The following is a 23,618-nucleotide window of genomic DNA, read 5'->3' as shown; positions in this document are numbered from 1 at the left end:
GGCGTGCGCATGCGCGCGGCGAGTCCGGCGCGTCCGGCTGAGCAGCGGAAGCGGCGGGCGCTGCTCCCGGGCCGGGCGGCTGGCTGGCTGGTCGGCGCCGCAAGCACTGGCGGGCGGGTGCCTCGCTCCTGCTCTGCGCTGCCCCCGGAACCGCGCCGGCCCGGCGAGCGCGGGCGTCGGCGCCGCGTCCAGCCCTCCGGCCTTCCCAGGCCCGGCCGGCCCGGCGGGGACATGAGCTTCTTCGGCTTCGGGCAGAGCGTGGATGTGGACATCCTGCTGAACGATGCGGACAGCAGGAAGAGGGCCGAGCACAAGACGGAGGATGGGAAGAAGGACAAGTACTTCCTCTTCTACGACGGGGAGACGGTGTCCGGGAAGGTGAGCCTGGCGCTCAAGAACCCCAACAAGCGGCTGGAGCACCAGGGCATCAAGGTCGAGTTCATCGGGCAGATTGGTGAGTGCGGGATCCACCCCACCGGCCCCGCCCCTTGCCCCTTCCCCCGTGCCCCGGCCCCCGACCCTGCCCTCCACCCCCAACCCTGACCCCGACCCCTGACCCCTGACCTCACCTTTGACCCCCCCACTCCCGCTCACTAATCCCTGGTCCCTGACACGACCCCCGACCTTTGACTTTGACCCTGCTCCCTAACCCTTGCCTCCTAACCCCCGCCCCCATTACTTGGACTCCGTATCCCCTTTCCCCCGCCCCAGGCCGCGCGGCCTTGTTGCCCACCAGGGGTCCGGGCTCCTTGTTCCTGTCCGGCCTTCCGTGCTGCTGGGCCCGCCCGCAGGTCGTGGCCACCGAGTCCTGCGGCCAGTCCACCCCTTTCTAGTACCTGTGTCCCACCCTCTCACATCCCACCTTCACTGGGAGCTGTTTGAGAAAGCAGCGCCGCGGGCTCCAGCGTCAGCCCTCTGTCCAGCCAGCTGGCGTACCTAAGACTTCTTGATTAGAACCTAGCCTTTGGCAGACTCATTTTCTTAAAGAAATTATGCTCCTGAGACCCAAATTAAGTGGTCACAATTTCTCAAGGCTCTAACACTCTTCTAACATGAGTGTTAGCAATTACAACTAGACAATAAAAGGCAGTAGCAGTACCGAAGATCTGAGAGCTGCCAGTCAGCACGGGGTTGTTTCCAGTTCTCTTTGGACACTGTGTTTATTAAAACTCGCAGGTGCTTTTGAAATAAATTGCCATTGTCATTCGTTCAGGAGTAGATTCACAGTAAATACCCACGTGGCCTGAAAAGACCTCTGGCGGAGAATTCATACCCCATACCAGGCGCTGCACATCTGGCCCTGGGGGGGTGGATTTCCTGCGAAAGCTCGTTGAATGCTCACTGTCATTCCCTGAGAGCCCCGCGCAGAAACTTGCTCCCCTTTTACAGAGGCAGGAAGCGCTGGAGCCCTGGGAAAGGCCGTGTGGCCTGCCTCTGCAGCCCAGCGCTCAGCCTGGAGTATTGGCTGCTGCTGTTTGAGGAAAGGGAATCAGGTTGGAGGTTGGCTGATCCTATAGGAACCTGTTTGTTGTGACTTTAAACCCAGAATACGAGTGGCCTGAAAGGGAGCTGAAGATGAGTTTCAGACCCTCTGCTCTCTTGCTACCGGCTTGGGTAGGGTTTTTCAGCAGCAGTGCTGTCGACATTGTGGGCCTGATCATTCTTTGTTGTGGGTGAGTGTTTAACAGCCTCCTTGGCCTCTACCCGCCAGCTACCGGAACCACAGAAATGTCTTATGTCCGTGGAAGGTAAACTCACTCCTAGCAAAGAGCCACTGGGTAGACAGGATGAACCCACAGCGTTCTGTGCTAGGCGTAAGATGTAAGAAGTGAAGAAGTCCTTGCCTCCTTAGAATTAGTGTTTTCACGTCGTAGCTTTAAGGTCATTGCTGGATTCTTTGGCTCTGCAATGCGAGTGCAGACAGGCATGTCTAGCCAGTGTCTGTACCTTCATTCCAGGGGGTGACACCTTGCCAATACATGAAAGGTAACCAGAGCGTCCCCTGCCCCCCTGTGCCCCAGCAGTTGTGAAATGAGCTGTTCAGGGGGACGCTGGCCAGGCCTCCCTGCAGTCTGAATGAAAGGGAGTTGAGGATGCGCCGTCCCTGCCTGGCTTCTTGTCTGTCTCCTGGCATCCCAGGGCAGCAGCCCTGCTCAGATTTCTCAGGACCTTCTGTTGCTTCATTGAGAACTCTTCCTGGGCCCCTGAGCACTCTGGGCTGAGTCCACCCTTGGCTTTGGGGAAGCTGTACCCCTCTCTGGGCCTCAGCTTTCTCACCTGTAAGGCAAGGATAATAACAGAAGCACCTTGTTGAGATGTCTAGGGACCAGGCTTTGGGCAGAGTGTGGTGTATTTGTGTCCTATACCTGAGAGGCTCTGTGAACTGACCTCAGGGCACTGGAGCGAGGCTGGTGAGTAAGTTCCCCGTGGTTGTGGTCGTGTGGTTTTCTCCTTCGTTGCTTTCTTGATGCTGCATGAAGTGGGTGGAACTTCGGTCGGGTTCTAAGGTCTGGCTGTACGGATGATGCACAGGATGTTCCTACTGCTGGACGGGGGTGAGAACGGCGATGTCATTGTGCTCTGGACACCTTCCTCATTGGTTTCACTCAGAACTTTTCTTCTTACAAACCATAGTCTCTTGGATTTGGTTCTTTTTTCCTTCTTTTTTTCCTTCCTTCCCTGCTTCCTGGGAAGAGTTGGACAGCTTGAAAATGAAGTGGTTTATGTAATTAACCTTCCTATCCTTATGATTAATTTCTTTTGCCTGCAGATGAAAGCATATGTGTCTTGCCTGTGCCTCCTGTAGAAAGACAGACCGGTGCGTGATTGAGGATCAGGCAGAGGGTTACTTAGCTTAGATAAGGCTCCGTTTATAAGATACAGACTTCGCAAGGGTCTCGTGAGGACTAGAGATCATCAACGTACGTGAAGTGCAGGGTTTGGCATTCATCGCAAATACTCATAATCCCTGTTAAGCTGGATCCATCCAGAACTTTCCAGGGGCTGGACCTTTAAAACGTCAGCCCTGATTCCTCTGCCGACCGCCCACGGGACTGTTCACGCCAGGCCCGCCTCCCTGCACCTCCTGCCCGGTGTGTTCTCCCAGCAGGCGCGCTCGCCCGAGGGAAAACCTGTGGAAGGGTCTCCCCAGAGTCCAGGCAGAGACAGCTGTCTGGTGATCTTTGCATTGGTCCTCTTCAGACCCCATGCCTCACAGCAGCCCAGCCCCTGCTCGGAAAAGCTCCTGTCTCCGTCTTGGGTTGGGAGGTGGGCAGGAAGGGGGGCCCTTCTGTCTGCTGGCCCTTCTCACACTCTCAGCTACTCTGGCAGCCTCATCCGCACCCATCACTGCAGTGTCCTCTTAGAGTCCGATGACTCCCAATCCTTTGTCCTTACCTGAACTCTCCTCTGAGTTCCATGCTTGGGTTTCTAACCGTCTTCTAGAGTCTCCCGCTGGATACTCCTCAGGTCCCTCAAAAACACATCCAAACCAGAAACCTTTTTCTCTTCCTGCTCCAGCCCCAGCCCTGCTGCTTCTCCTGTTTTCTCCACTCTGGCCTGTCACCTGGGTCCATTCAGCCTCAGAAATCCGGGAGTCCTCGAGACCCCTCCCTCCCCCTCCTACGCATCCAACTGGCGTCTCAGTTTGGGTCCTCTCCAGCGGCTCTGTAGGGTATCTCGAGTCAGTGCTTCCTCTCCGCTCTCGATGCTGCTAACTTTGATGCTTCTGTGTGTAGCAGCCTGACTGGCCTGCCTGCCTTTGTTTGTCTTTTCTTTCAGTTCATCTTTTGTAAGAGTGTACTTTTCTAAACGTCAGTGCTGACATGGTCAGTCACCTCCTTAAAATTCTTCTTGTTGACTCCCTGCTGGTTGAAGGGGAGAAGTCATCCAGCTCTTTCCCGAGCTGCCTCTGCCTTTCTCCGGCCGAGTCTCTGCGACCCTTTACTCCTTCCACGTGTGCTTTCCTCAGAGTATCATGTTCCTTCTAGAGGGGTCTTGGCCTCTTCCCTTTGTATATGAACATCTTTCTGCAAGGAATGGCCTACCACCCAAGCTCTCACTCATTCTTAAAGCCCAGCAGGCATGACACCCGTCAGAAAGCCTTCCCTGACCTCCCCTGGCCGACGGAAGCCTTTCTTCCACCGTTATTCTAGAGGCCTTGTGATTTCTCCCTTAACATAAGGAGATGAGAGTTGTCAGGCCCCCATTCAGTTCTGCACCGACAGCTCAGGTGTTGCCTCTGATTCATCCACCTGTTGTATGCATTTTTCTGTCCTCCTCAAGTTTTTGAGCCACTTTGGGATTCTTCCTGCGTCTACTGTGCACTTCCCAGAGGCTTGGTCTGTGCTCCAACAATGCCAGCGAATGTGTGCTGAGGGCACCCCCCGTGTCACTAGATGGCCCATGTTTTTAGAAGAACACAGTGTGGCACGTAAGGAGTATCAAGGGAAGTTCTGTAATTAGAAGATGGAGAGACCATTTTTTAGGTGGAATCGTTGGGGGAACACTTGTGGAGGGTGTCAGGCCACCTTGGAGACTGATGGGGTTAAATAAACCAAAGGTAATTAGACAGTCACACTTGGCGAGGAGGGAGAACCTGAATACCCCTGCACTCCAAAGCCAGAGAGAGAACTTCTGGATTTTTTTTTTTTTTGTTAAATAATGCCACTGGGTGAGTCTAAACCCATCAGCCCCAGTCGAGCCTGTGCTGTTAAGACTCTGGAGGCTTTCTGTATTTTAATTCATTAAGCCATGAGTGCCAAGTGAGAGGCACACTGATTCTCACCCGCTAATAGTCTGCTGCAGGGCTTGGAGCAGAGCGGCGGCTGGCTGTGCACGGGCAGCCCGGAGACGGCACTGCTCCTGCAGGTTTACCAGGCCCAGGAGGTCCAAGTGGCCGTGGCGAGCGTGAATCGTGGCCAGGTTGCCCGTCAGCAGACAGCAGCTGGGAAAGTCAGGGTGAAGAGCGGGCTGTTTGAAAGAGCTCTTTCTGCCCTGGTTGGCTTTGGGTTCTTCCAAGGCCGGTGGGAAGCCTGGCCCAGCGGCGAGTCTCCGGGCGCCTTTCACGGGATGACCGCACGGGGCAGAGCTGGCTCAATTTCCTTCCACAGTGGCAAATTCACTCCTCAGCCATTGGTGGCAAGTTTCATGGTGAAAACATCCTGACTACAGAAGTCATTTCCTCCTGGCGGACTGAGTCGGGGAAGTTACCTTAAGAAAGAACTGGTCAGTTCCTCCTTCTGGCTTGAAATGGCTGGTCCCTGTGGGCTTTGGAGGCTGGGGAGAACTCGGGGTAACTTGGGAAGAAAGAGGCAGTTGACAGTCTCTTTAGGGCAGACCTCCTGCTAGAACAGTCTTGGGTTTTCTGTTTTAATTTATGCGAGAGGAAACCAAACTTTCTGGCACATAGTGAAGTACGGCTGCTATTTCTGCCCCTTTGCCCCACAGTGTTTCCAGAAGCCTTGCAAATGGCTTATAAAGTGTACGCTAGAAAGCCCCACTCGGACTACGCACTGGCCACTCTTTCATGATGTTTGGGGGGAGGCGGGGAAGCCCTGGGAGGACGTGCCGCCAGGCAGGAAGGCCCTGTCCCCCCGGGGGTCCCAGCCCAGCCAGGCTTCTCTGCTGGGACCCCTGGTGCCGGCGCTCTGTTCTCTGTGAACACTGTGGATCCTTCTCTGGTTTGTTTCTCATGTTGCCTCTGAGGCTGTGTGAGCACATTTGTGTGTTTTTCCATCCTTCTCTTCCCATCTTTCTCTTGACTCCGGGATTTCCCACTTAAAGTTCACAGACGTTGGGGCTTTGTTCCGCCTGCTTCTGTCCCCTGAAACTATGGCAGAATCCAGTGCTTGGGAACGGAGGCACCACTTTCCCCAGTTAAGGGGTCAGTGCCCATCAACAGAGACTCCGGTAGCAAAGAACCAGCAAGAGTTAGTGGACGGGCCCTTGTCACAGGCTGGCCACTGGCTCTGTTCCTGCCTGGTCACTGAACTTCCTTACCTTGGTTGGGGGCACAGTTGTTGGATTTCAAAACGAGGGATGGCTGTTCACCTTTCCCCAGCACCCCCTGCCCGGAAGGTTTGAAGTGCCCTCCCCCTTTGGCGGCTTTGTGGGTCATCACTCCCTACCCAGAGCGCTGCCTGCTGCTGATTCCACTTGGTGTTTGGAAGAGAAGGTGGATTGTTTGTAACGTCAGGTGGATCCAAGCGTAGCTGTGTAGGACATCAGCACAAGGTGTGCTCCCAGGGTGCACTGGGTGTGTGTACAGAAGCAGCACACTGGCTGGGGACTGACCGCACCGCTGCTGCCTTCTCGAGCGGGACACACCTTAGGACAGAGCCCACTGTGCTTTCCGATGCCTCGCTGCCTGGGGAGAACAGGCTCCGGGGGTGGTGGTGTCAGGGCCAGCGGCCAGGGCAGCAAGGCCGAAAGCACCCTGGAACCATGTTCCCCTCCCGAGCGTCCCCAGGGCAGGCCTGGACACTCTGTCGGCTCTGGGAGGCAAGAGCTCTGGTTTCTTGAGCCCAAGAAGGCTTTGATCCTGGGGGGCTCAGACCTTTGCTGTCTGGGGTCTGCCCTAGCCCAGGCTGCTCTGGCTGTCCCTGAGAGAGCTGGCGCGCTGCGCTCCAGAGAGGCGGGCCAGGCCTGGCGGGCGGCTGTCCCAGGCACGCCTCCCTGTGGTCCTGTCTCTCCCCAGGCAGCCGACGGCAGAAGCAACGAGAGTACACTGCCTGCTGCCTGTCCTGCTGCAGGGTGCCCACGGGTGGTCCCTTGACTGTAACGTGGCCACGTAGAGTCGCCGTCGGTATTAAGTGTCCCTGCTGCACAGCCGGGGACTGGGGGTGCCAGGAAGCTGGGGACGTAGGCCTTATCTCTAACGACCATGCCTGGAGCAAAAGTTAACACATAGCAGAGGACAAACAGGCATATATAATCTAGGACAAATAGGTGGCCTGACTCATAATAAACAGCAGAACTGTTTCCAGAGGAGGATGGGTGAAGAGCAGTGCTCCTCAGACTGTGGTCCCTGGACCAGCAGGAAGCATCTCTGGGGGTCTGTTAACAATGTCCATTCTCAGGCCCCACCTCAGACCCCCGGAATCAAAAACACTAGGGGTGGGGCCCAGCCATCTGTGTGTTAACACAGCCCCTGGTGATTCTGATGTTCACAGAAGTCTGGGGACCCTGAGCTTAGACGTGGGGCATCATTACAGCCCCTGTGTCCCGTCGGCCCCGTGGGCTCCTCTCTGAAGGGTAGAGGCAGCTGATACTTCCGGAGCATCTGCCGTCTCTGAAGTGCCGCTCCAGGTCCTCTACCTGCTTCACCTCGTCCCGTGCTCACAACACCTGCAGTGCGTTATGTCGCTGCCCCCATCTCGCCAGGTCCAGAAGTAGACGCAGTCCAGCGGGAGACCTGGGACCCTAGGCCAGTCACCGACCCCGCTGTGCCTCAGCTTCCTTGGCTGTTAAATGGGTGATAGGGCCGTCCTAGCTGTCTTACAAGGTGGTTACGAGGATGATGTGACTGAAGAACTGCGAATATGCTTTCCAAAGTTAGCAGTAGTTTTAAGTATGTTTAAGGAGCTGTGGCGTTTTGATCGCGGCCCCCCGGTGTGTCCCCCACGGGTGCTGCCCGGTGCCCTGGAGCAGGAGCGTGTCGGGTTCTGGGCTGCAGCGCAGGGGCAGGGCAGGAAGCGAGGGAGCCATAAGCCAGGCTGGGGGCTCTGTGTGTTGGCGGGAGGCTCCTGCAGCTGGGAGCCCCCTCGCCGGGCCGCGTAGCTCAGGGTCTGGTAGAGGTGGCCGACGCTCTCCCTGCAGAACTCTACTACGACCGCGGGAACCACCACGAGTTCGTGTCCCTGGTGAAGGACCTGGCCCGGCCCGGAGAGGTCACCCAGTCGCAGGCGTTCGACTTTGAGTTCACGCACGTGGAGAAGCCCTATGAGTCCTACACTGGGCAGAACGTGAAGCTGCGGTAAGTGGCGCCCCCAGGGTGCCCCGTATGGACGGGCCCTGACGCCGTCCCGTTTCTGAGGCTCTGTGTGGCCGTAGGGAAGGTGTGCTGCGGGGGGGGGGGGTGTGCAGTGGGCCTCCCTCCAGGAGGAGTGCTCCTGGCTTGTCTGTCCGTTTCTGGAATGTCAGTATCCCCACCGTGGCCCCTTTCGAGCCACTGACCCAGCGCCCCTGGGTGCAGAGTTGAGAGGTATGCACCTGCCCCTCGACAGCACGCTGCTGCACAGACACCAGATGTCACCCGCCCTGCCCCAGGAGCAGAGAGGACCGTGACACCTCAGAATAGCTAGGATATTACCTTTGTTCTTAATATAATTCATTTGATTGCAAGTGTCTATCATTTAATTTTAAATGTTGTGATTAACAGCTGATTCTGAAAGTTCCCGAAAGTTGGACGCTCGGCTTTCACACACCCCTGGCTGGGCCTCAGGCCACTGATCCTCATCCAGCTCTGCATGAGGCTGCGGCGGGGTCCTGAGCTCTGTCACTTGAGAAGCGGGTCATAGATTTGGATTCTAATCCTAGACCCGTCCTCTCCATATTTTGGGACAATGAGGGAATAAAACGTAACACAGTAGGACAAGTTTTAAAACATTAATACACACCTTTTAAGTATATGGGATTGTTTTCCTTGTTCCAGTCTTGGAAACTCTGCGGGTGGGGACTGATTCCAGGGCCTCCGGGGTATGTGATGTCACTCTGGCTGCCTGGCTCCAGGTCTTGGGTGTCACCTGAGGCCTGCATGTGGCATGGTGTGGGCTACTGCAAGCTCTCCCCTCTCCCGTCAGAAGAGGGGCTGCAGGCTCTCCTTTCCAGCCTGTGCAGAGAGGTCTAAGCACTGGTGCTGCCCCGCTTCAGCAGCGTTGCGTGACTGCACTCAGAAGGCAGCAGCGAGGAGTATCTAGTCATCACTTAAGCTGGGCTGGGGGCTTATTGCTATTTAATTGGATGTTTTGCAGTGGACTTCTCATAAATGTTCTTATGTCAGAAAGAAAGGTGTTGAAAACAGCATGGCGGTTCTTCAAAATAGAATTACCATATGATTCATCAATTCCACTTCTGTGTATAAATCCCAAAGAAGTGAAAGCAAGGACTCAAACAGATTTATGTATACTCACATTTGTAGCAGCATTATTCACAATAGCCAAAAAGTGGATACAACCCAAGTGTCTATGAGTAGATGAGTGGATGAACAACATGTGTATCCACACAGTGGAATAGTATTCAGCCTTGAAAAGGGGGGAGATCCGACACCTGCTAAGGCATGGATGAGCCTTGAGAACGTTGTTCCCAGTGACATAAGCCAGATACAAAGAGACAAATACTGATTCCACGTTTTTAAGCAGTTAGATAGTCAAAATCATAGAGGTAGAAAGTAGAATGGTGGTTGCCAGGGGCTGGGGAAGGGGGCTGGGGAGTTAGTGGTTGATGGGGCAGAGTTTCAGTTGGGGAAGGTGAACACGTGGAGATGGACAGTGGTGACCGTTGCCCAGCACCGTGAGTGCACTTAATGCCACTGAACTGTGCACGTAAAAATGGTTAAAGCAGTACATTGTGTTATATATATTGGAGGAGAGGAAAAAACTTTTCCCTCCACCATGTTAGGTTCATTGGCGGGGGCTCTGCAAATCGGATGGACGGAAGACGGATTGGCCAGAGGCAAGCAAGCAGGTGTATTCCCGTGTGCATTGCTCCCACCTGAGCTCTGCCCGGTGACTGAGGGGCAGTTAAACTTGGGCTTATGCAGCATCTTAACAGAGAAGTGAGGAGGCAGAGAAGGGGCCCTGCACTTCCAGGGGCTCGAGTTGTGGGAAGCACGGGGAGAGGCTTGCTTTGGCAAGGAACGCTCTGCGGGCGGCACCCCCAGCAGCTCCCAGGCCGCGCAGCCTCTCCTGGTGGAGAGGGCCCCGGAGTCTGTCTTGTGTGCACTGTTTCTCTGTTGCTTTCAGCTCAATAGAATCCTCGTGCCAGAGTGGCATGTTCTGGGGTGCATGCTCTGCACCCTGTATTTTGTATTTTATCACAATGAAAGAAAAGTGTTACTGTCTAAATTACACAAAGACTTTTGGATTCATGCTGAGAAAGGAGGTAAAATCGGGAACATTAGTTAATGGAAGATGTACATTCCAGATTAAGGGCTTGTGTCTTATTACAGGCAGAGGGGAAACATGAAAAGATTATTTTGGACTCCTTTTCCTTTGTTTTTAGGCAGGGCGGTGCTTCTGTTAGAAGATTGAAGTCACTATGTCGTATTTGATGGGTGGATGGAGTGTTGGTCCTGAGTTTTCCTTTAGTGGACACCATGGGAACAGGCAGAAAACAAGGAATTTAATAGACGCCAGCAGAACTGACCATTGAGTGGAGATGCAGACATAGGGCCATCAGGAGGAGGAGATGACCTGTAGATGAGACGATTCATCCAGTTCCAGGGAGGAGTCTGAAGCACTGGCAGAACAGACAATTGGAAATGCAAGCCTGTCGCTCAGTATAGAGAAATGCACTGTCAGAAATCACCCGCTCGGAGCTGGTAACTGATAGGTTTTTCCAGGAGGGGAGCTCTGGGAGAGGAGAGCCCGGGACCTACTGGGACTCTTGGGGACCCTACTGGGCCTCTTGGGGACGGAGGAGGAGCGGGGTGATGCGTGAAGGAGGAGGGAGTGTTTTACGCTCTAATGCAGAGCTGATGCCAAAAAAAAAAGCCCCTGGACTTGGCAGCTGGGAGGCCTGTGCTGCCTTTGGGAGGGCAGCTCCTGTTGGGTGGTAGAGACGGAAGCCGGGGCGAGGCATAGGGGCTGGGGACGAAGCTGCAGGGTTAGAACAGACCCCCAGACAGCTGTCTCTGAGGAAAGGTAGAGTGTGGGCCTGGGGAGTGTCCTGGGGATTGATGGCTTTGGGACTTTTTATAAACTCAGGAAGAAGCTTTAGCTGGAGAGAGATTGGATGTGTTGAGAAAGTTGGGAAGTTGAAGCATCAAGATGCCAGACAGTAGTTCTCTACCAAGAGTCCTGTGTTAGAATCATGGGGGGGTGGAGGGGGCTTTAAAAAATATAGATCCCCGTGTCCCTCTCCAGAGCAGTTATGTGGCAAACGCGCCCCGGAGTGAGTCCCCTGCGCCTCCAGACTGCTGGCGCAGGAGAGGCGCTCGAGCCGCTGGAAGCTTCGTGGAGCCTTCCCTTCTACACTGCTGCCAGGCCCCTCTCCACAGGGCGTGGGGGCTTGAGGGCCTGAGCCTTAGGGCCGGCTGGAGCCATGTCTGGGGCTGCGTGGAGGGAGCAGGCGGAAGGAGAGGGCGGCCGGGGGGTGGTGAGGCCGCAGAGGAGGGCCACCAAGGTCTCCACCAAGGCCTCCCATCCCAGCTTTGTTAGAGGGCCGCACAGAGTTAAGTCAAGGGGACGAGGGGTGCGGGGGGGCGCCACACTGAAGGGCTGGCTGGCGGTCAGGCGTGGCTCACTGCCCTTCAGCGCTGTGTTTCTCCCTCTTTCTAATGTGTCCCAGGACCCTAGGCTCAGCCGGAGACCATCCTAGTTCAGACCTGGGGCTCTCCCACCTCTGTTGCTTTAGTTCTAAGGCCTGCTCCTCCTGAAGGCGCCCCTCTCTCCCCAAAGCACTTGATTCCTGCCTCTGAATGGACACTTTGCATGTGTTCTAATTGTTCTGTTGATTTGCCCGTCTCCCCCAGGGGACGATGAGTCCCCGCGAGACTCCACCTTATCCGTCCTAGGCCCGGCAGTAAACGTGCGCAATGCATCACTGACCTGATTCTCCATTATCTTACTCCTGTTGTTTAACTGTGAGGGACTTGAAAAATGCTCATTGGTCGAGTATTGTTAAATAGAGTGCAAACATAAGAGTATACGATCCCTGTGCCCACAGAGCCGGGAGTTAGCTGAAGAAATAGAAGCTGTGCACAGTGCCTGGCAGGTGGCAGCAAGGCTGCTCTTGAGGTGCAGAGAGAGGCGTCACCTCTTACCTCGGAGCTCAGGCTCAGAGGAGGGTTGGGGCAAGGCCTTTGATCGCCTTGCAATTGTAATTGCAGGATTTTGTGTGTGAGTGCCTTTTCCTGGGAAGGGGGTGCCCGGCGGTGAACGCTCAGGGCAGTCGGAGCCCCCGGGGGTGACCTCTACCAGGGGTCCTCTGCGGGGTGGGCCCCGGAGGCTGGGAGTGGCCCTTCACCGCACGCCTGCGTCCCTCAGGTATTTCCTTCGCGCCACCATCAGCCGCCGCCTCAACGACGTCGTCAAGGAGATGGACATCGTGGTCCACACGCTGAGCACGTACCCGGAGCTGAACTCCTCCATCAAGATGGAGGTTGGGATCGAGGACTGTCTGCACATCGAGTTTGAGTACAACAAATCCAAGTGAGTGTCGGGCCCGGCTGGCTGGTGGTGACCTGCGGGGGTGGCCACAGAAATAACGTGGTGGGTGTGCACGCAGGCCGGCCGAGGTCGCGGGTCAGGAAAGAGCTGCATCTCACTGTAGCTGAACTGTACTAACTTAAGAGGGCAAACTTCAGTTAAACATCCTATGAGGTCTTTCAAAGTCAAGCGAAACTAACTTTAAAGTATTTGTTTTGGATTCTAGGTACATCTGTTTCCTTCTACTGATGAGATTAACCTCAGAATACCATTCTATTATCATTTGTATCCTGTATACAGTGTGTCTTTAGAAACCAAAGTGAGGAAAGCCAAGTTGACTGCTTCCTCCTTAAATTAAAATGAATTGTAACAAAGAATATCTGATGCCTTTTTATAAAGGTCTTTAAATAATTTTATTTTAACTGGCCATATATGTTTTAAACTGTCCCTGCTATTACAACATCTAAATACGTAAGTGCTTGTAAATCATAAAACTTACTGACAGTTCAAAAATGTGCTGCAAGCAGCTTTCTTTTTAAAATGATACATTCCTGAAAATGTTCAAAAATCAAATATGCAAAAGTAAACGTGTATTCTATTCACAGAGAACTAATCCTTCCCCCCGCGAGTCTCTAATGAGGGTTCTCCCCGTGGGGAGGCCTCACCTCAGACCCGCTGGCCTCCAGAGGCTCGGGGGGTGGAGGCCTGAGTGGCGGCTCTCCTGTGAAGGGCTGGGAACACACGTGCTTCCCGGGACGGGGAGGGAAGGCCGTTTCCCACCGCCGCCTGGCCTGGTGCTGAGCGTGGCCCCGATGGGCCCCTACAGGACAGGCAGGGCGAGTCTGGAGCAGGCCCCTGCCCTTCCTCCTCATGGTCTTGGGGCTCTCGGGCCCTCCTGGGACAGAGCCCCCCAAAGTGCCTGCCCGCCAGCACCCCAGCCTCCTAGTGAAGGGGGTGCCACCTCGAAGGCGCTCAAGTGCCGCAGCCAGCAGTGCAGTCAAGACCAAGGTGAGCGTGAGACAGGCGTGTCACAGACAGGCGGGCTGGACCGGGTCCTGCCCTTGCAGAGCAGGCTGCCCTGTGAGTGCCAGGCCGTCCGACCAGACAGGAAGAGCCCGGAGCTTAGGACAGCGTCCCGTTCTGCCACTAAGGACTTGGGCTCAGGTTAGCAGGTACTAAGACTTCTGTAGCTGGGGTTTCTCATCTGAAAAATGAGGGGTTTGGTCAGGTCAGTGGAAAGGTGCCGTGAAGGAGGAGCGGGGCCCGGGCGCCACGCGTGGCTCCTTTGTGTTTCTTGTGTGTAAGATTTCATTTAGAACAAAGGAGCGTTCGCCCTTTAAACGTTTGAATGCCCAGAGAATCTGTGCTCTGAGCATTCCTTCTAACACGCTGCAAGCAGCAGAGTTCTGCTCTCCTCGGTCCTTGTGCGTCCGCCATCTCCCCAGGCAGGCTGGAGGCAGAAAGGTGGCGTGGAGTGGTGGGGAGACCCCAGGCCTGCAGGTTGGGAACCTGGGCCCACACCCGTGTCTGCCCCTCCTCGGATCCCACCACGTCATCTGTCTTCTTTGCACTCCCTAGGGCTCCTGCCCTGTGATCCGGGAGCTCGAATGCTCAGGTCCCCCGTCCTGAGCTTCAGGTTGAAGGTTTGCTTTCTGTGGCCACACCTGGTACAGAGCAGCCCTGCTGCCGGCTGGCCCCGGGGGGAAGGCCCAGTTCCTGGAAGCGGGAGGAAGAGCGGGACCCAGTCCCCGCACTTGCGGGTCAGCCTCTCACACCAGAGCCTCTAAAACACATGCACTCGTTAAAGCGCTGAGCAGAGGGTGACGGAACCGCGCTCTGAGGTGCAGGCGGGACAGCAGAGGAAGTGACGCAGGTTCAAGTGTAGAAGGTCGTTGGGACTCGCCCTGCGGGGCAGCGCCCTCTCCTGGAACCAGGAGGCCTGTCACGTGCGGGGGCCGCACCTCTCGCCTTCCTCTCCGCAGGTACCACTTGAAAGATGTCATTGTGGGGAAGATCTACTTCCTGCTGGTGAGGATCAAGATCAAGCACATGGAGATAGACATCATCAAGCGGGAAACGACAGGCACGGGCCCCAACGTGTACCACGAGAACGACACCATTGCCAAGTACGAGATCATGGACGGCGCGCCCGTGAGAGGTGAGCTCCGGCCCCATGGCCTCGGCCCGGCCCCAGTGTTGGAGGGGCTTCAGGGATCATCCTGTCAAAGTTAGGTGGCCTGGGAGCCTGTAATTTCTTAATCTCTTAACTGTGCGCTGTGGGTCCCGAGAATGAGGAAAAGGAGGTCGGGGATGTGGAGCTCAGGCCCCGCTCACCTTCACCCAGAAGACGTCCATGTGGACCTCGTTTATAGACTGAGCTTGTACTGGAGTTTAAATCTCAAGAGTTATGTCTGTTAAAAAAACAAAAGACGTTTGAAAAGCACCAGTTTAGCAGATACAGTTTGAATGCTCTGTTTACACTTTCCTATTGACATTCTGAATTTCTTTGCTGCTGGGGGGCAAGAGATGAAAGCGGAATCCTCATTTCTGTTACTTAGTTCCAGCTCAGGTAAAACGAGTCGTGCTCTGAATTCATTCGCCAAGTACAGACACCCTGACCGACACTTCCCAGTGCTGCACACGGTGCCGGCGTGACCTCCGGGACGAGTGGAGCTGAGAGCTGGGTGGGAAGTTGTGTGATTATTGGGAGGAGCAGTCATGTCCGTTCTTCGTTGGCTCTGCAGCAGCTGATGATGAAGTGTTTTCACGTAGCAGTGCTTGGTGCTGCTGAGGTTTCACTCAGTTTTTTCCCAGTCTGCTCCCCGTGGAAGGAGGGGTGTCATAGCTTTCTCAGGCCCTCGGGGCAGGGCTGAGCCATCCTGCCTGCTGGTTCCCTGTTTCCCAGGCCGAGCAGCTGGGCTGAGCTCACCCTCCCTGTGGCGCTGACAGGACACCGAGAGAAGCACAGAACAGTGCGAAGTGAAACAGGGTTCGTGTTTGGCTTTAGGCCGCACTGTAGGTTTGGACTTTCTCAGCAGGATTCTGCCCTGATTTTGTTCCACTTATCTTAGGAGAGGCACAGTGTTAGAGCTGGAAGGGATCTAAAATATTATGTAGCCTGATATCGTAATTTTCCCCATGAGAAAATGAAAGTCCACGGAAAGCAGCAGACCTACTCAGAGTCATACCTCGGGTCAGTGGAGAGAACTGGGTCCAGAGAGAAGCTTTTCTGTTTTCCAGACCACCACACCCTGCCAACTCGTCTTAGAGGGGAGGGGTACGGGGTGGGGGCTATGCTAATTGGGATGGAGGGACCTGATGGTGGCATCAGAATTGCTGGGTGACATGGTGGGTTAGCTGGGGTTTGACAGTGGCTCTTAAACCCAACAACTATACACATTAAATGAGTCAGAAGATGCTTACCTAGCATTCTTGTGCTGTTCACACTCACCGGGCAGCGGCAGGCGCCTCCCCGAAGGCAGAAGTGTTGGCTTGGGTGTCCAACGCCCCCCCGCCGCAGGCGGCCCCTCCACCGCGGTGTAAGGTGGGGCCCCCTGCCTCCGCCCTGACTCCCGCCCGGCCCTTGCAGGAGAGTCCATCCCCATCCGCCTCTTCCTGGCGGGCTACGAGCTCACGCCCACCATGCGGGACATCAACAAGAAGTTCTCTGTGCGCTACTACCTCAACCTGGTGCTGATTGACGAGGAGGAGCGGCGCTACTTCAAGCAGCAGGTGAGCCGGCCGCCCTCAGGGCCCCGGCCGCCCAGACAGAATCCGAGGGCATCGTTCCCGCCAAGGTCAAGCAGACGGGACGGGGATGGGGGGCGAGCTGCTTAGTCTCTGTGCCACTTAGTTTACCCCGAGCCCCACAGCAAGGACGGGGGTTCCCAGTTGACACCCAGAGTCTGCTTTCTCGGGCCCAGCCCCTGCGGCTGCTCTGCCCTCCCGGCCACACCGTCAGCAGGCACCCGGGGCCCAGAGGTGTGGACGGCTGCTGTCATTGGTGACATATGAGCGGAGGCTTTTGCCTAAGATTCCCGGGAGAAGGCAGAGCCTCTGGGACCCTCCCCAGGCCTCCCTCTCACGTGTCGCCTGCCCCCCCCCCCCGCCCCGCCCATCCTGCAGGAGGTGGTGCTGTGGCGGAAGGGCGACATCGTTCGGAAGAGCATGTCCCACCAGGCAGCCATCGCCTCGCAGCGCTTCGAGGGCACGGCCCCCCTGGGGGAGGCGCGGACCCCCGGCCAGCTGTCCGACGGCAGCAGCAGACAGTAGGCCTGGGGCCAGGAAGCTGCTGGGCTCGCACCCCGGCTCCAGGCCCCCGGGCACCAGCGGCCGGGGCAGCAAGATGCTCAGCTGACCCGCTACTCGCAACCTGAAAACAAATCATGTTCTTGATGTAAATTCTTTTTCCTGAAGAACCTAAGGGGTTGGGGTTGGGAGGGAGTGTCTCTGGGACGCTGTGGCTGATGGGAGCATAGGGAGAGGGGGCGTCCCGGGGAGAGCCGTCTGCGGGGCTGCCTGGGCCGCAGGAGCACAGCGCGGCCCGGGCTCCGAGCCTCCCGGGACAGGAGCTGGGGGGGGGGGGGGCGTCCCACGGGTGGTCCTGTCTCACACTCCCCTCCCCCGTCCCTTAGCGAGTGGCAGGGGGTGTGGTGCCCGCCCCGCTGTAACTGGCAGTGAGGGTTCAAGCCCAGGAAGCCACCTCCTTGGGAGCCTCAGATGTGGTGCTTTGGAGCCTCCACAGGCCACCCTCCTTCTGGCCCTTCTCTCACCGCTGGGACCGGGCACCTCCCGGGGACTCTGGTCAGTCACGTCCTGGATGGAACGGGAGCTTGTGGTAGGGCCTTTGGCTGATGTCCCTGGGCACAGAGACATCTGTGTCACCGGTGGATGGCAAGCGGGTGGACCTCGGCGGCTGTGCGTGGTGCGGGCAGCCCTGAGGGCCGGAGGCCCTTGGCCCCGGCCCCTGAACGAGGACATCTTTCCCCCGAGAAGAGGTCCGGGAAGGGCCCGTTCTCCCCGCCTCCCCGGGAGTGGAGCCTCTTGGCTCCCTGCTGCCCATCTCACTCCTGGGAACCAGGGCTTGGTCTCAGACACGTAGAAGCTTTGTGCTCACCCTGCGAGCTGGGGGGAAGGGGAGGGCCTCCTGAGCCGCCGTCCTCCCCACCAGCCGGCTGCCCAGAGCTTAGGACCATTGGTGGTGTGTGTGTGTGGATGCTCTGGTCATGCTAGAGAGGGTCTCCCGCTGTCGCACTGCACCGCGCCTGTCCTGTTAAGGGTGTGGAGGTCCTTCCTGTCTCCTGTTGGCCTCTCTTCCCTTCTGGAAAGACCAAGCAGACCCCCATGGCCAGCAGGTACAACAGTTGGTGGTCTGAGTTCTCTGTCGTTTGGGAAGCAGAGGGGTTGGTTCTTGTGTCATCTTTCAGTTAGTGTGGAAAACGGGGACCCGTCTTTTCCTCAGAAATTGGTGCAGCGGTAGGCCTCGGACTGGGCAGGGCTCACGGATCAGAGCTGAGATGGGAGGGAAGGGCGTTCGGGGTGACGCTCGAGGCGGGCTGGGGGCAGCAGAACCGAGCAAGGGAAGCTGGTTCCCCCAGGCTGGACCCCGGGTTCAGATGTGAAGGACAGTCCCCGTGGGGACAGGACCACCTGTGCAGCTGCCCCTGGATTATCAGGGCCGGGGGCCTAAGCGTGGGAGAGGCAGCTCCTGTGTCCCTCGCCTTCTCTAGAGCGTGAGCTGGGGCTCTGGCGCCTCCCACGACAGCTGGCCCCTTAACTACTAGGTACCCGCCGATCCCTCTGCCTTCCAGCCGACCACAGATTCACTTCCCAACCTTCCCGACCCCTGAAGCCTGTCTCCTGAGAGAACTAGAGGTAGAATTTGCTTCTGTCCTCTCGGGAGCTTCTGTTCTTTCCCCTGCCCCATTCTTTGCCTCTTAGTGCATCGGGGAAGGGCACGCCCATCCCTGGGACCCTGGCAGAGCATAGGGACTGAGCCAAGCAGTGTGGCCTGGGGCTGAGCAGCTGCGGTGTTTACAAGTTTCTCAACGTGTGTCTTTTCAATGGCTGTTTTAAACAAAGCAGTCTGTTTCAGCGGTCTCCCTGATTAAAGCAAGCCCCTGGGCTCCGAGGCATCGTGCCCACGGTCCACCAGACTCTGTGGTCTCTTCTTACTGCCCCGCCGCACACAAGGGGGGACGCCCCGCCCTGACCCACGACACCTGCCCTCCTGGTGTCTGTGGCCCCTGGTGAACAATGACACCCACTTTATTAATGCCTGTTTTAGACAAGCACGTGGCTGAGGAAGGAATTCTGGTTTTACTCCAGTCTGGCAACCTGTCCTGAAACTGCTGGTTTTACCCACTCTGGGACCAGATACTTCAGGGGTGGGCAAGGAAGGCTGGTGTAGAGACAATCCATGTTAGTGGGTGTCACCAGACTGGGCCCTGCATCTGGCCGAGAGGATGTAAAAACGTGCAGTGGAGTATTCTACCCCCGATGCTGATTTAAAAGAAATGCCTCCAACTCAGACATTCATGTTTTATTAAAAAGGACCCAAACCCGACGTCTACACACAACCCCGGGTGAACACAACCAGCATGTTCCCCACGCCGCCTTTTGTCTTGTGGAAGCTTGACTTTGGGGCAACATCTTGCCCACTGCAGCAGCCGTGTCTCCGTTAACTCGGTTCCTTTTCCTCCAGGCTCAAAATAAAATCAAACTCCTCTGCCGAAAAGGGCAAGAAGAAGAGGAAGAATTAGGTCTGTGTCTCCTCCTGAACAGGGCAGTCATGACAGGCATTTCTCAAGTCGCAAGGCCGGCAGTCGTTCACTCGGAACCCTCAGGGGCGTTTCGACAGGTGCCGAGCACGGCTGCCCTGGGCAGCTCGGGGGGGCTACTCCCTCGTGGGAGTTACAGGTGGGGAGACAGACTCAGACCTTGACCACCGTGCTCGGGGCTCACCAGCTATAGTACGTGTGGATTCACCGTCCCTCTGGCGTTGTGATCAAAAGGCAAGGGCCGTTCTTACCTCGGCTCAGGGGCTGGACCGAGAGTCTCTGGCGGGTGAAGAGAGCCATGTTTTGTAAGGGCCCGCCAGTGGCTCTGTGCGCTTGGTGGTGGGTCTTGAGCTCAGCCAGTGGGATGAAACGCTTCATCATCCGAACAAACTGCACATCCACCTGCATGGCAACAGTGTGTGGGACAGAAAGCCGTGTCCACTGGACTCTGCCTGCTGTGTTTTAGCTGCTTGCAGGGGGTCCTGGGGCCTGGCTGCCAGTGTTTGTCCTTCTCTCCAAAAGCAGGGTAACCTCACCGGACTGACAGCGGGGCTCTGTGCCCCGATCTAAAGATACCCCAGACCTTCTTCCTCCCTCTCTGTCCATCCTTTCTCTTTTGTGAAATAGGAAGAATAGTAGTATCTTTACCATGGACCATTTGGGGTTGTCTTCTTTGCTGGATGGATCATAATGGGGATTGTTTTTCTCAAACTGTGTGTGGTCTGGGTATGCCTCCTTCACAATCTGAAATTAAAGCCGAGTCTCCAATCATTTGTCTGTCCAGTCAGCTCCATGGCCAGGCTTTAGTCCAAGTCCAACTATCATTTCCTACTCTACGTATTCTTACCCCATCTGTCTCACTGGTGAGCTACTGAGGGCTCAGGTATCTGGAAGTAATACACAGCCTAAGGCAAGCAGAGGAAATCAACCCTATTTTGACAAAAATCTTAAAAGTATGTCCTAAACCAAACATTAAAGGTTATTACTGGTACCACTGTTTCTCCACCTGCAGTTAATTCTATCCTGGTAACTCCTGGCCTGGAAGAGCTATCATCAGGCCTGTTTTTGAGTGAAAGACCAAGGTGCAGAAATGGAGAGAGGTGTGTGCCAGCGGGGCCGGAAATGAAGGCCTGCCTTGTTGCAGTCCTGTCACATGTTCCTGAGACAGCAGGGATAGGGAGGAGGGTTACCTACCTAAGCTGTTTCCCTAACCTGCAGTGAAAGCAGATGGACTCAGACCTAAGCCTGTACAACTGACCTTCATAAGCCCCACAATGCCTGGCTCTCTGCAGTTGCTGTGGTAGAAGAAGGCTTCTTCCTCCAGCTTCATGGCTCTCAGGAAGTTCCGGGCCTGTTCCAGCAGAGAAGAAACAAGAACTATCCTCCCACCGGCCAGAAAACACTAGCCCCCGGAAATCAAGTCTGCTTTTATTAGATGAGATTTTGTTTCTTGCAGCTTCCCCCCCGCCCCCCGCTGCACCCCCCGCAGTTCAATTCAATTCTTGCCTTTTACCCAGAGTTGTATCAGGACGCTGGCTGGAACACAGGCCATTTGAAAACTGCATGCAGTCAAAGCAATCAAGGCATTTGTTAATATATTTTCAGGTTTGGGTTCTGGGAAAAAACAACCTTGGCCAAGAGATTTTGCTACTGAATAAGTCAGAAGGAAGCAGGCTTTTATCCCCCGCCCTGGGTCTCGAGGTCCTGTCTAACCCGCTTACCTGGTAGTTGCGAACACCATCCCAGCATGCTGTCTGCTTGGGCTGTGCTTTGAGATCCTCAATGCTGAACTAAGCAAGAAATAAGGTCATTCAGTAAACAATCCTGGGCCAATTGGTAAGAATATATGGAAGCAGACAAGTTCCTTCCCCTATAGGGTGTTGCCAGCTGGCGTGGCCTATGAGCTTACTGGGAAGCTCTTCACAGAGCCACTCATACTGCGCAAGTAGAAGTTAGCTTTGTGTTACCTTGTTAGCCTTGCTAATTAAGAGGATTAGCTGAGTGGATAATTAATCTGGTAATTGCTGATTATCTGTATTTCATTTATTAAAATATTATATATCCCTTCTATAGTATCTCTAATTTTATTTTCTCCAGGCTACTATGAAATTTGATTTACATTCGCCTCCTGTGTACCAACTGTTGGCAGGGAGATACCTAGGAGCATGGCAGGTGGCAAGAGAAAGGCAACCTAAGACTGAATGTTGCCTAGTTCGGGGGTTGGAAAACTATAGCCTTCAGGCCAAACCTAGCCCATGCCTGATTTTGCAGATACTTTTATTGGAACTCAGCCACACTATTTGTCTATGGCCACTTTCTTGTGATGCCAGCAGAGTTGCAACAGCACTACCTGGCCCTTTAGAGAAAATGTTTGTCAACCCCTGCCCTAAGTAGAAGATTCACAAAACAGATAGTGGATGGCAATAAATCCTGTTGATTCTATTCTTTATCACCTTTTCCCTACCCTTCGAAGGTAAGAAGTGGGTGATGGGACCCTGTGGTGTCCCCCATGCACTTTGGAGACAGGTGCGGGACCTCACCTTCACATCTACACCTTTCTCCAGTCGGCTTTCTGGCTCTGACTTCATCAGCCAGTAGCTGCTTAGATTCTTCCCACAGTCTTTAGAGGCTGAAGTCTCCTGGAGGCTGGAGTTCTCCACCTTAGCTGATGCCTCCCCTGGGTTCTCAGTTTTGGTACGTTTTCCTTCTGGCCCCTTCTTGTCTGCAATAGGAGAAGAAAAAAGAGAACTTTCTTGCTTGCTGAGAGATAAAGTTCTGTTGCAGGAAAAGCACATGCTTTGGAGTCAGAACTGGACTCAAATTCTGGAGCTGTCAGTTACTAACAGTGGCAGCTTCATTGTTGAACTTGTTCCTCATCTATAAAAATGGGACCAGAATGTCTACCTTACAGGACATCTTCTGGGTTACCCATTCAGTGGGATAAGGATACCTCCCGTGGCATCTATTAAGTAAGTAGTCAGTGAACGTTTTCTTTTCCTCACCCTCTCCTCTGCCTTTGCTGGGGCTGTTCTCTCCAACGAGGAAACCAGGCACCTACTCCACGGACTTGCTTTGATGATTAAATAAGATAATACAAACAATGGGCTGAGGCAGTGTCTGGCGTTACCATAAATGCTCAATAATATTAGCTATTATGTCACCTCGACTTCTTCCTTCTTGTTCAGTATGCTCTGTGGCCTGCCTCCTTTCTACTCCTTGAAGGTGCCAAGAGAAGCTGGATAAAACAGCTACTCTGGACTTTGCAGACATGGTCAAGACTGGACTTTATCCTACAGAGTGAGGGAAATGTGCCTGGAGCAGAGTGGGTGCCCAGTAACTAACAGCTGTTAAATTCTTACCCTACGCCCTATGTGTTACCACCCTCACTGTAACTCAGTCTACACAATCTATGAGGTGTTCTGTCCATCCGTAAGATGTGTCCCAGATCACACATCAGGGCCTGCCACGCTGGTCTATCTGAATCCACTTAACGACCATCCTACGCAGCCTCTGAACCAAGTCCAAGCTCCTACGTATGCCATCATGATGGACGTCTAAAACGTGGAACCTTCCGAGGGTCCTGGGGGTTCCCCTGTACTTGATCAGCACACTGTAAACACCGTGTGTGCTGTTAAGTAACAATGTGTTGTGGGCAACTCGGAACCCTTCCCAGTCTCGAAGAAGCACTTTCTCTGCCGTTCGTTGCTTTGCTGCTGCTCCTCTTCCATTTAGAATGCCATTCATCCTTGTGAACACAACGCGGATATCCCGCGTTCCTACCCATTCTTTACGGCTAGACTCAAATCCCCTCCCTCTCAAGGCGTCCCCCCAACCCCTCCCTGCTCTCACAGCCCCAGTGACCCTTTCCTTTCCTCGTCTGGCTCCCCGGGGAGCGGGAACTGTAAGTGACCGGCCTCAGCGCCTGACAGCCCGTATCCCAGCTACTTTTCGTGCTTTCCAAAAAGCTACCGCTCGGACAAGCAAGCAGCAGAGGGGCCCTGGGCATGAGCCTGGTGGGAGGCTCGGGACACCGGACCTCAAAACGACCCACTCGGGCCTTTCCCCACGCGCAGGGGCGGAAGGTGAGCGGCGCTGAGCAGCCGGGCGCGGCTCACCTGGCCTCGCGGCCCCCGCCGGCCTCTTCCGGGCTCGCGGCATGGCGTCCCCGCGCGCCAAGGAGCGAGGGTTCCGCCGTCGCCCAGGGCGCCCGCGTAATCCTCCCGCGTTACCGACGCCCGTATGTCCGCCTAGCACAGACCGCCGCTGAGCGCCCCCGGTGGTCTTCTCTATCAATCACCGCTACCCGTGCGGGTCCGCAGGCCTTCGAAGCGCTACCCCCACCCCACCTCCCCGCGCGCCGCAGGGCGCTGCGCAGCGTCCCCGCGGCGCTTTCTAGTCTTGGCGCGCGCCCCGGGGGCCTCTGGGAGTTGTAGTCCCGGCTCCTCGCGCAGGCGCCCCGAGTCCGCACGCG

The 23,618-nt window shown here is 55.5% G+C and overlaps 2 protein-coding genes across 4 annotated transcripts; one reads left to right on the top strand and one right to left on the bottom strand.

Moving 5' to 3' along the window:
- Positions 1 to 8: 8 nt before the first annotated feature.
- VPS26B (VPS26 retromer complex component B) lies at positions 9 to 18,516 on the top strand. The gene is made up of 6 exons (XM_082477483.1): positions 9 to 454; positions 7,819 to 7,975; positions 12,207 to 12,371; positions 14,351 to 14,526; positions 15,958 to 16,100; positions 16,494 to 18,516. Exons 1-6 carry the CDS (start codon positions 10 to 12, stop codon positions 16,638 to 16,640), a joined length of 1,233 nt encoding a protein of 410 aa, XP_082333609.1. The 5' UTR covers position 9; the 3' UTR covers positions 16,641 to 18,516.
- A 378-nt stretch (positions 18,517 to 18,894) lies between these two features.
- Positions 18,895 to 23,539, bottom strand: THYN1 (thymocyte nuclear protein 1). 3 transcript variants are annotated; one of them, XM_082477488.1, is made up of 7 exons: positions 23,263 to 23,539; positions 21,688 to 21,869; positions 20,869 to 20,937; positions 20,406 to 20,498; positions 19,796 to 19,891; positions 19,399 to 19,549; positions 18,895 to 19,094 (listed from the first exon to the last, which is right to left on the bottom strand). In XM_082477488.1, the coding sequence occupies exons 1-7, from the start codon at positions 23,303 to 23,305 to the stop codon at positions 19,048 to 19,050; spliced, it is 681 nt and encodes a 226-aa protein (XP_082333614.1). In that variant the 5' UTR covers positions 23,306 to 23,539; the 3' UTR covers positions 18,895 to 19,047. The 3 variants fall into 3 exon arrangements, with proteins under 3 accessions (XP_082333614.1, XP_082333616.1, XP_082333615.1); XM_082477490.1 differs by lacking the exon at positions 19,796 to 19,891; XM_082477489.1 differs by lacking the exon at positions 20,406 to 20,498.
- Between the last annotated feature and the right edge of the window lie 79 nt (positions 23,540 to 23,618).

This window comes from Balaenoptera physalus, assembly GCF_965194825.1.
Source record: "Balaenoptera physalus genome assembly, chromosome: 10".
NCBI classification, from domain to species: Eukaryota; Metazoa; Chordata; class Mammalia; order Artiodactyla; family Balaenopteridae; genus Balaenoptera; species Balaenoptera physalus.
This window is presented reverse-complemented; position numbering and strand designations above follow the sequence as displayed.

Excerpts from the sequence above, each read along its gene's own strand:
- VPS26B (XM_082477483.1), top strand. The coding sequence starts at position 10 with ATGCGCGCGGCGAGTCCGGCGCGTCCGGCTGAGCAGCGGAAGCGGCGG. Across the intron at positions 7,976-12,206 it reads GGGCAGAACGTGAAGCTGCG|GTATTTCCTTCGCGCCACCA; the intron begins GTAAGTGGCGCC and ends TGCGTCCCTCAG. Across the intron at positions 16,101-16,493 it reads GGCGCTACTTCAAGCAGCAG|GAGGTGGTGCTGTGGCGGAA; the intron begins GTGAGCCGGCCG and ends CCCATCCTGCAG.
- THYN1 (XM_082477488.1), bottom strand. The coding sequence starts at position 23,305 with ATGCCGCGAGCCCGGAAGAGGCCGGCGGGGGCCGCGAGGCCAG. Across the intron at positions 20,499-20,868 it reads ATGGTGTTCGCAACTACCAG|GCCCGGAACTTCCTGAGAGC; the intron begins GTAAGCGGGTTA and ends CTGCTGGAACAG. Across the intron at positions 19,892-20,405 it reads GCATTGTGGGGCTTATGAAG|ATTGTGAAGGAGGCATACCC; the intron begins GTCAGTTGTACA and ends CTTTAATTTCAG.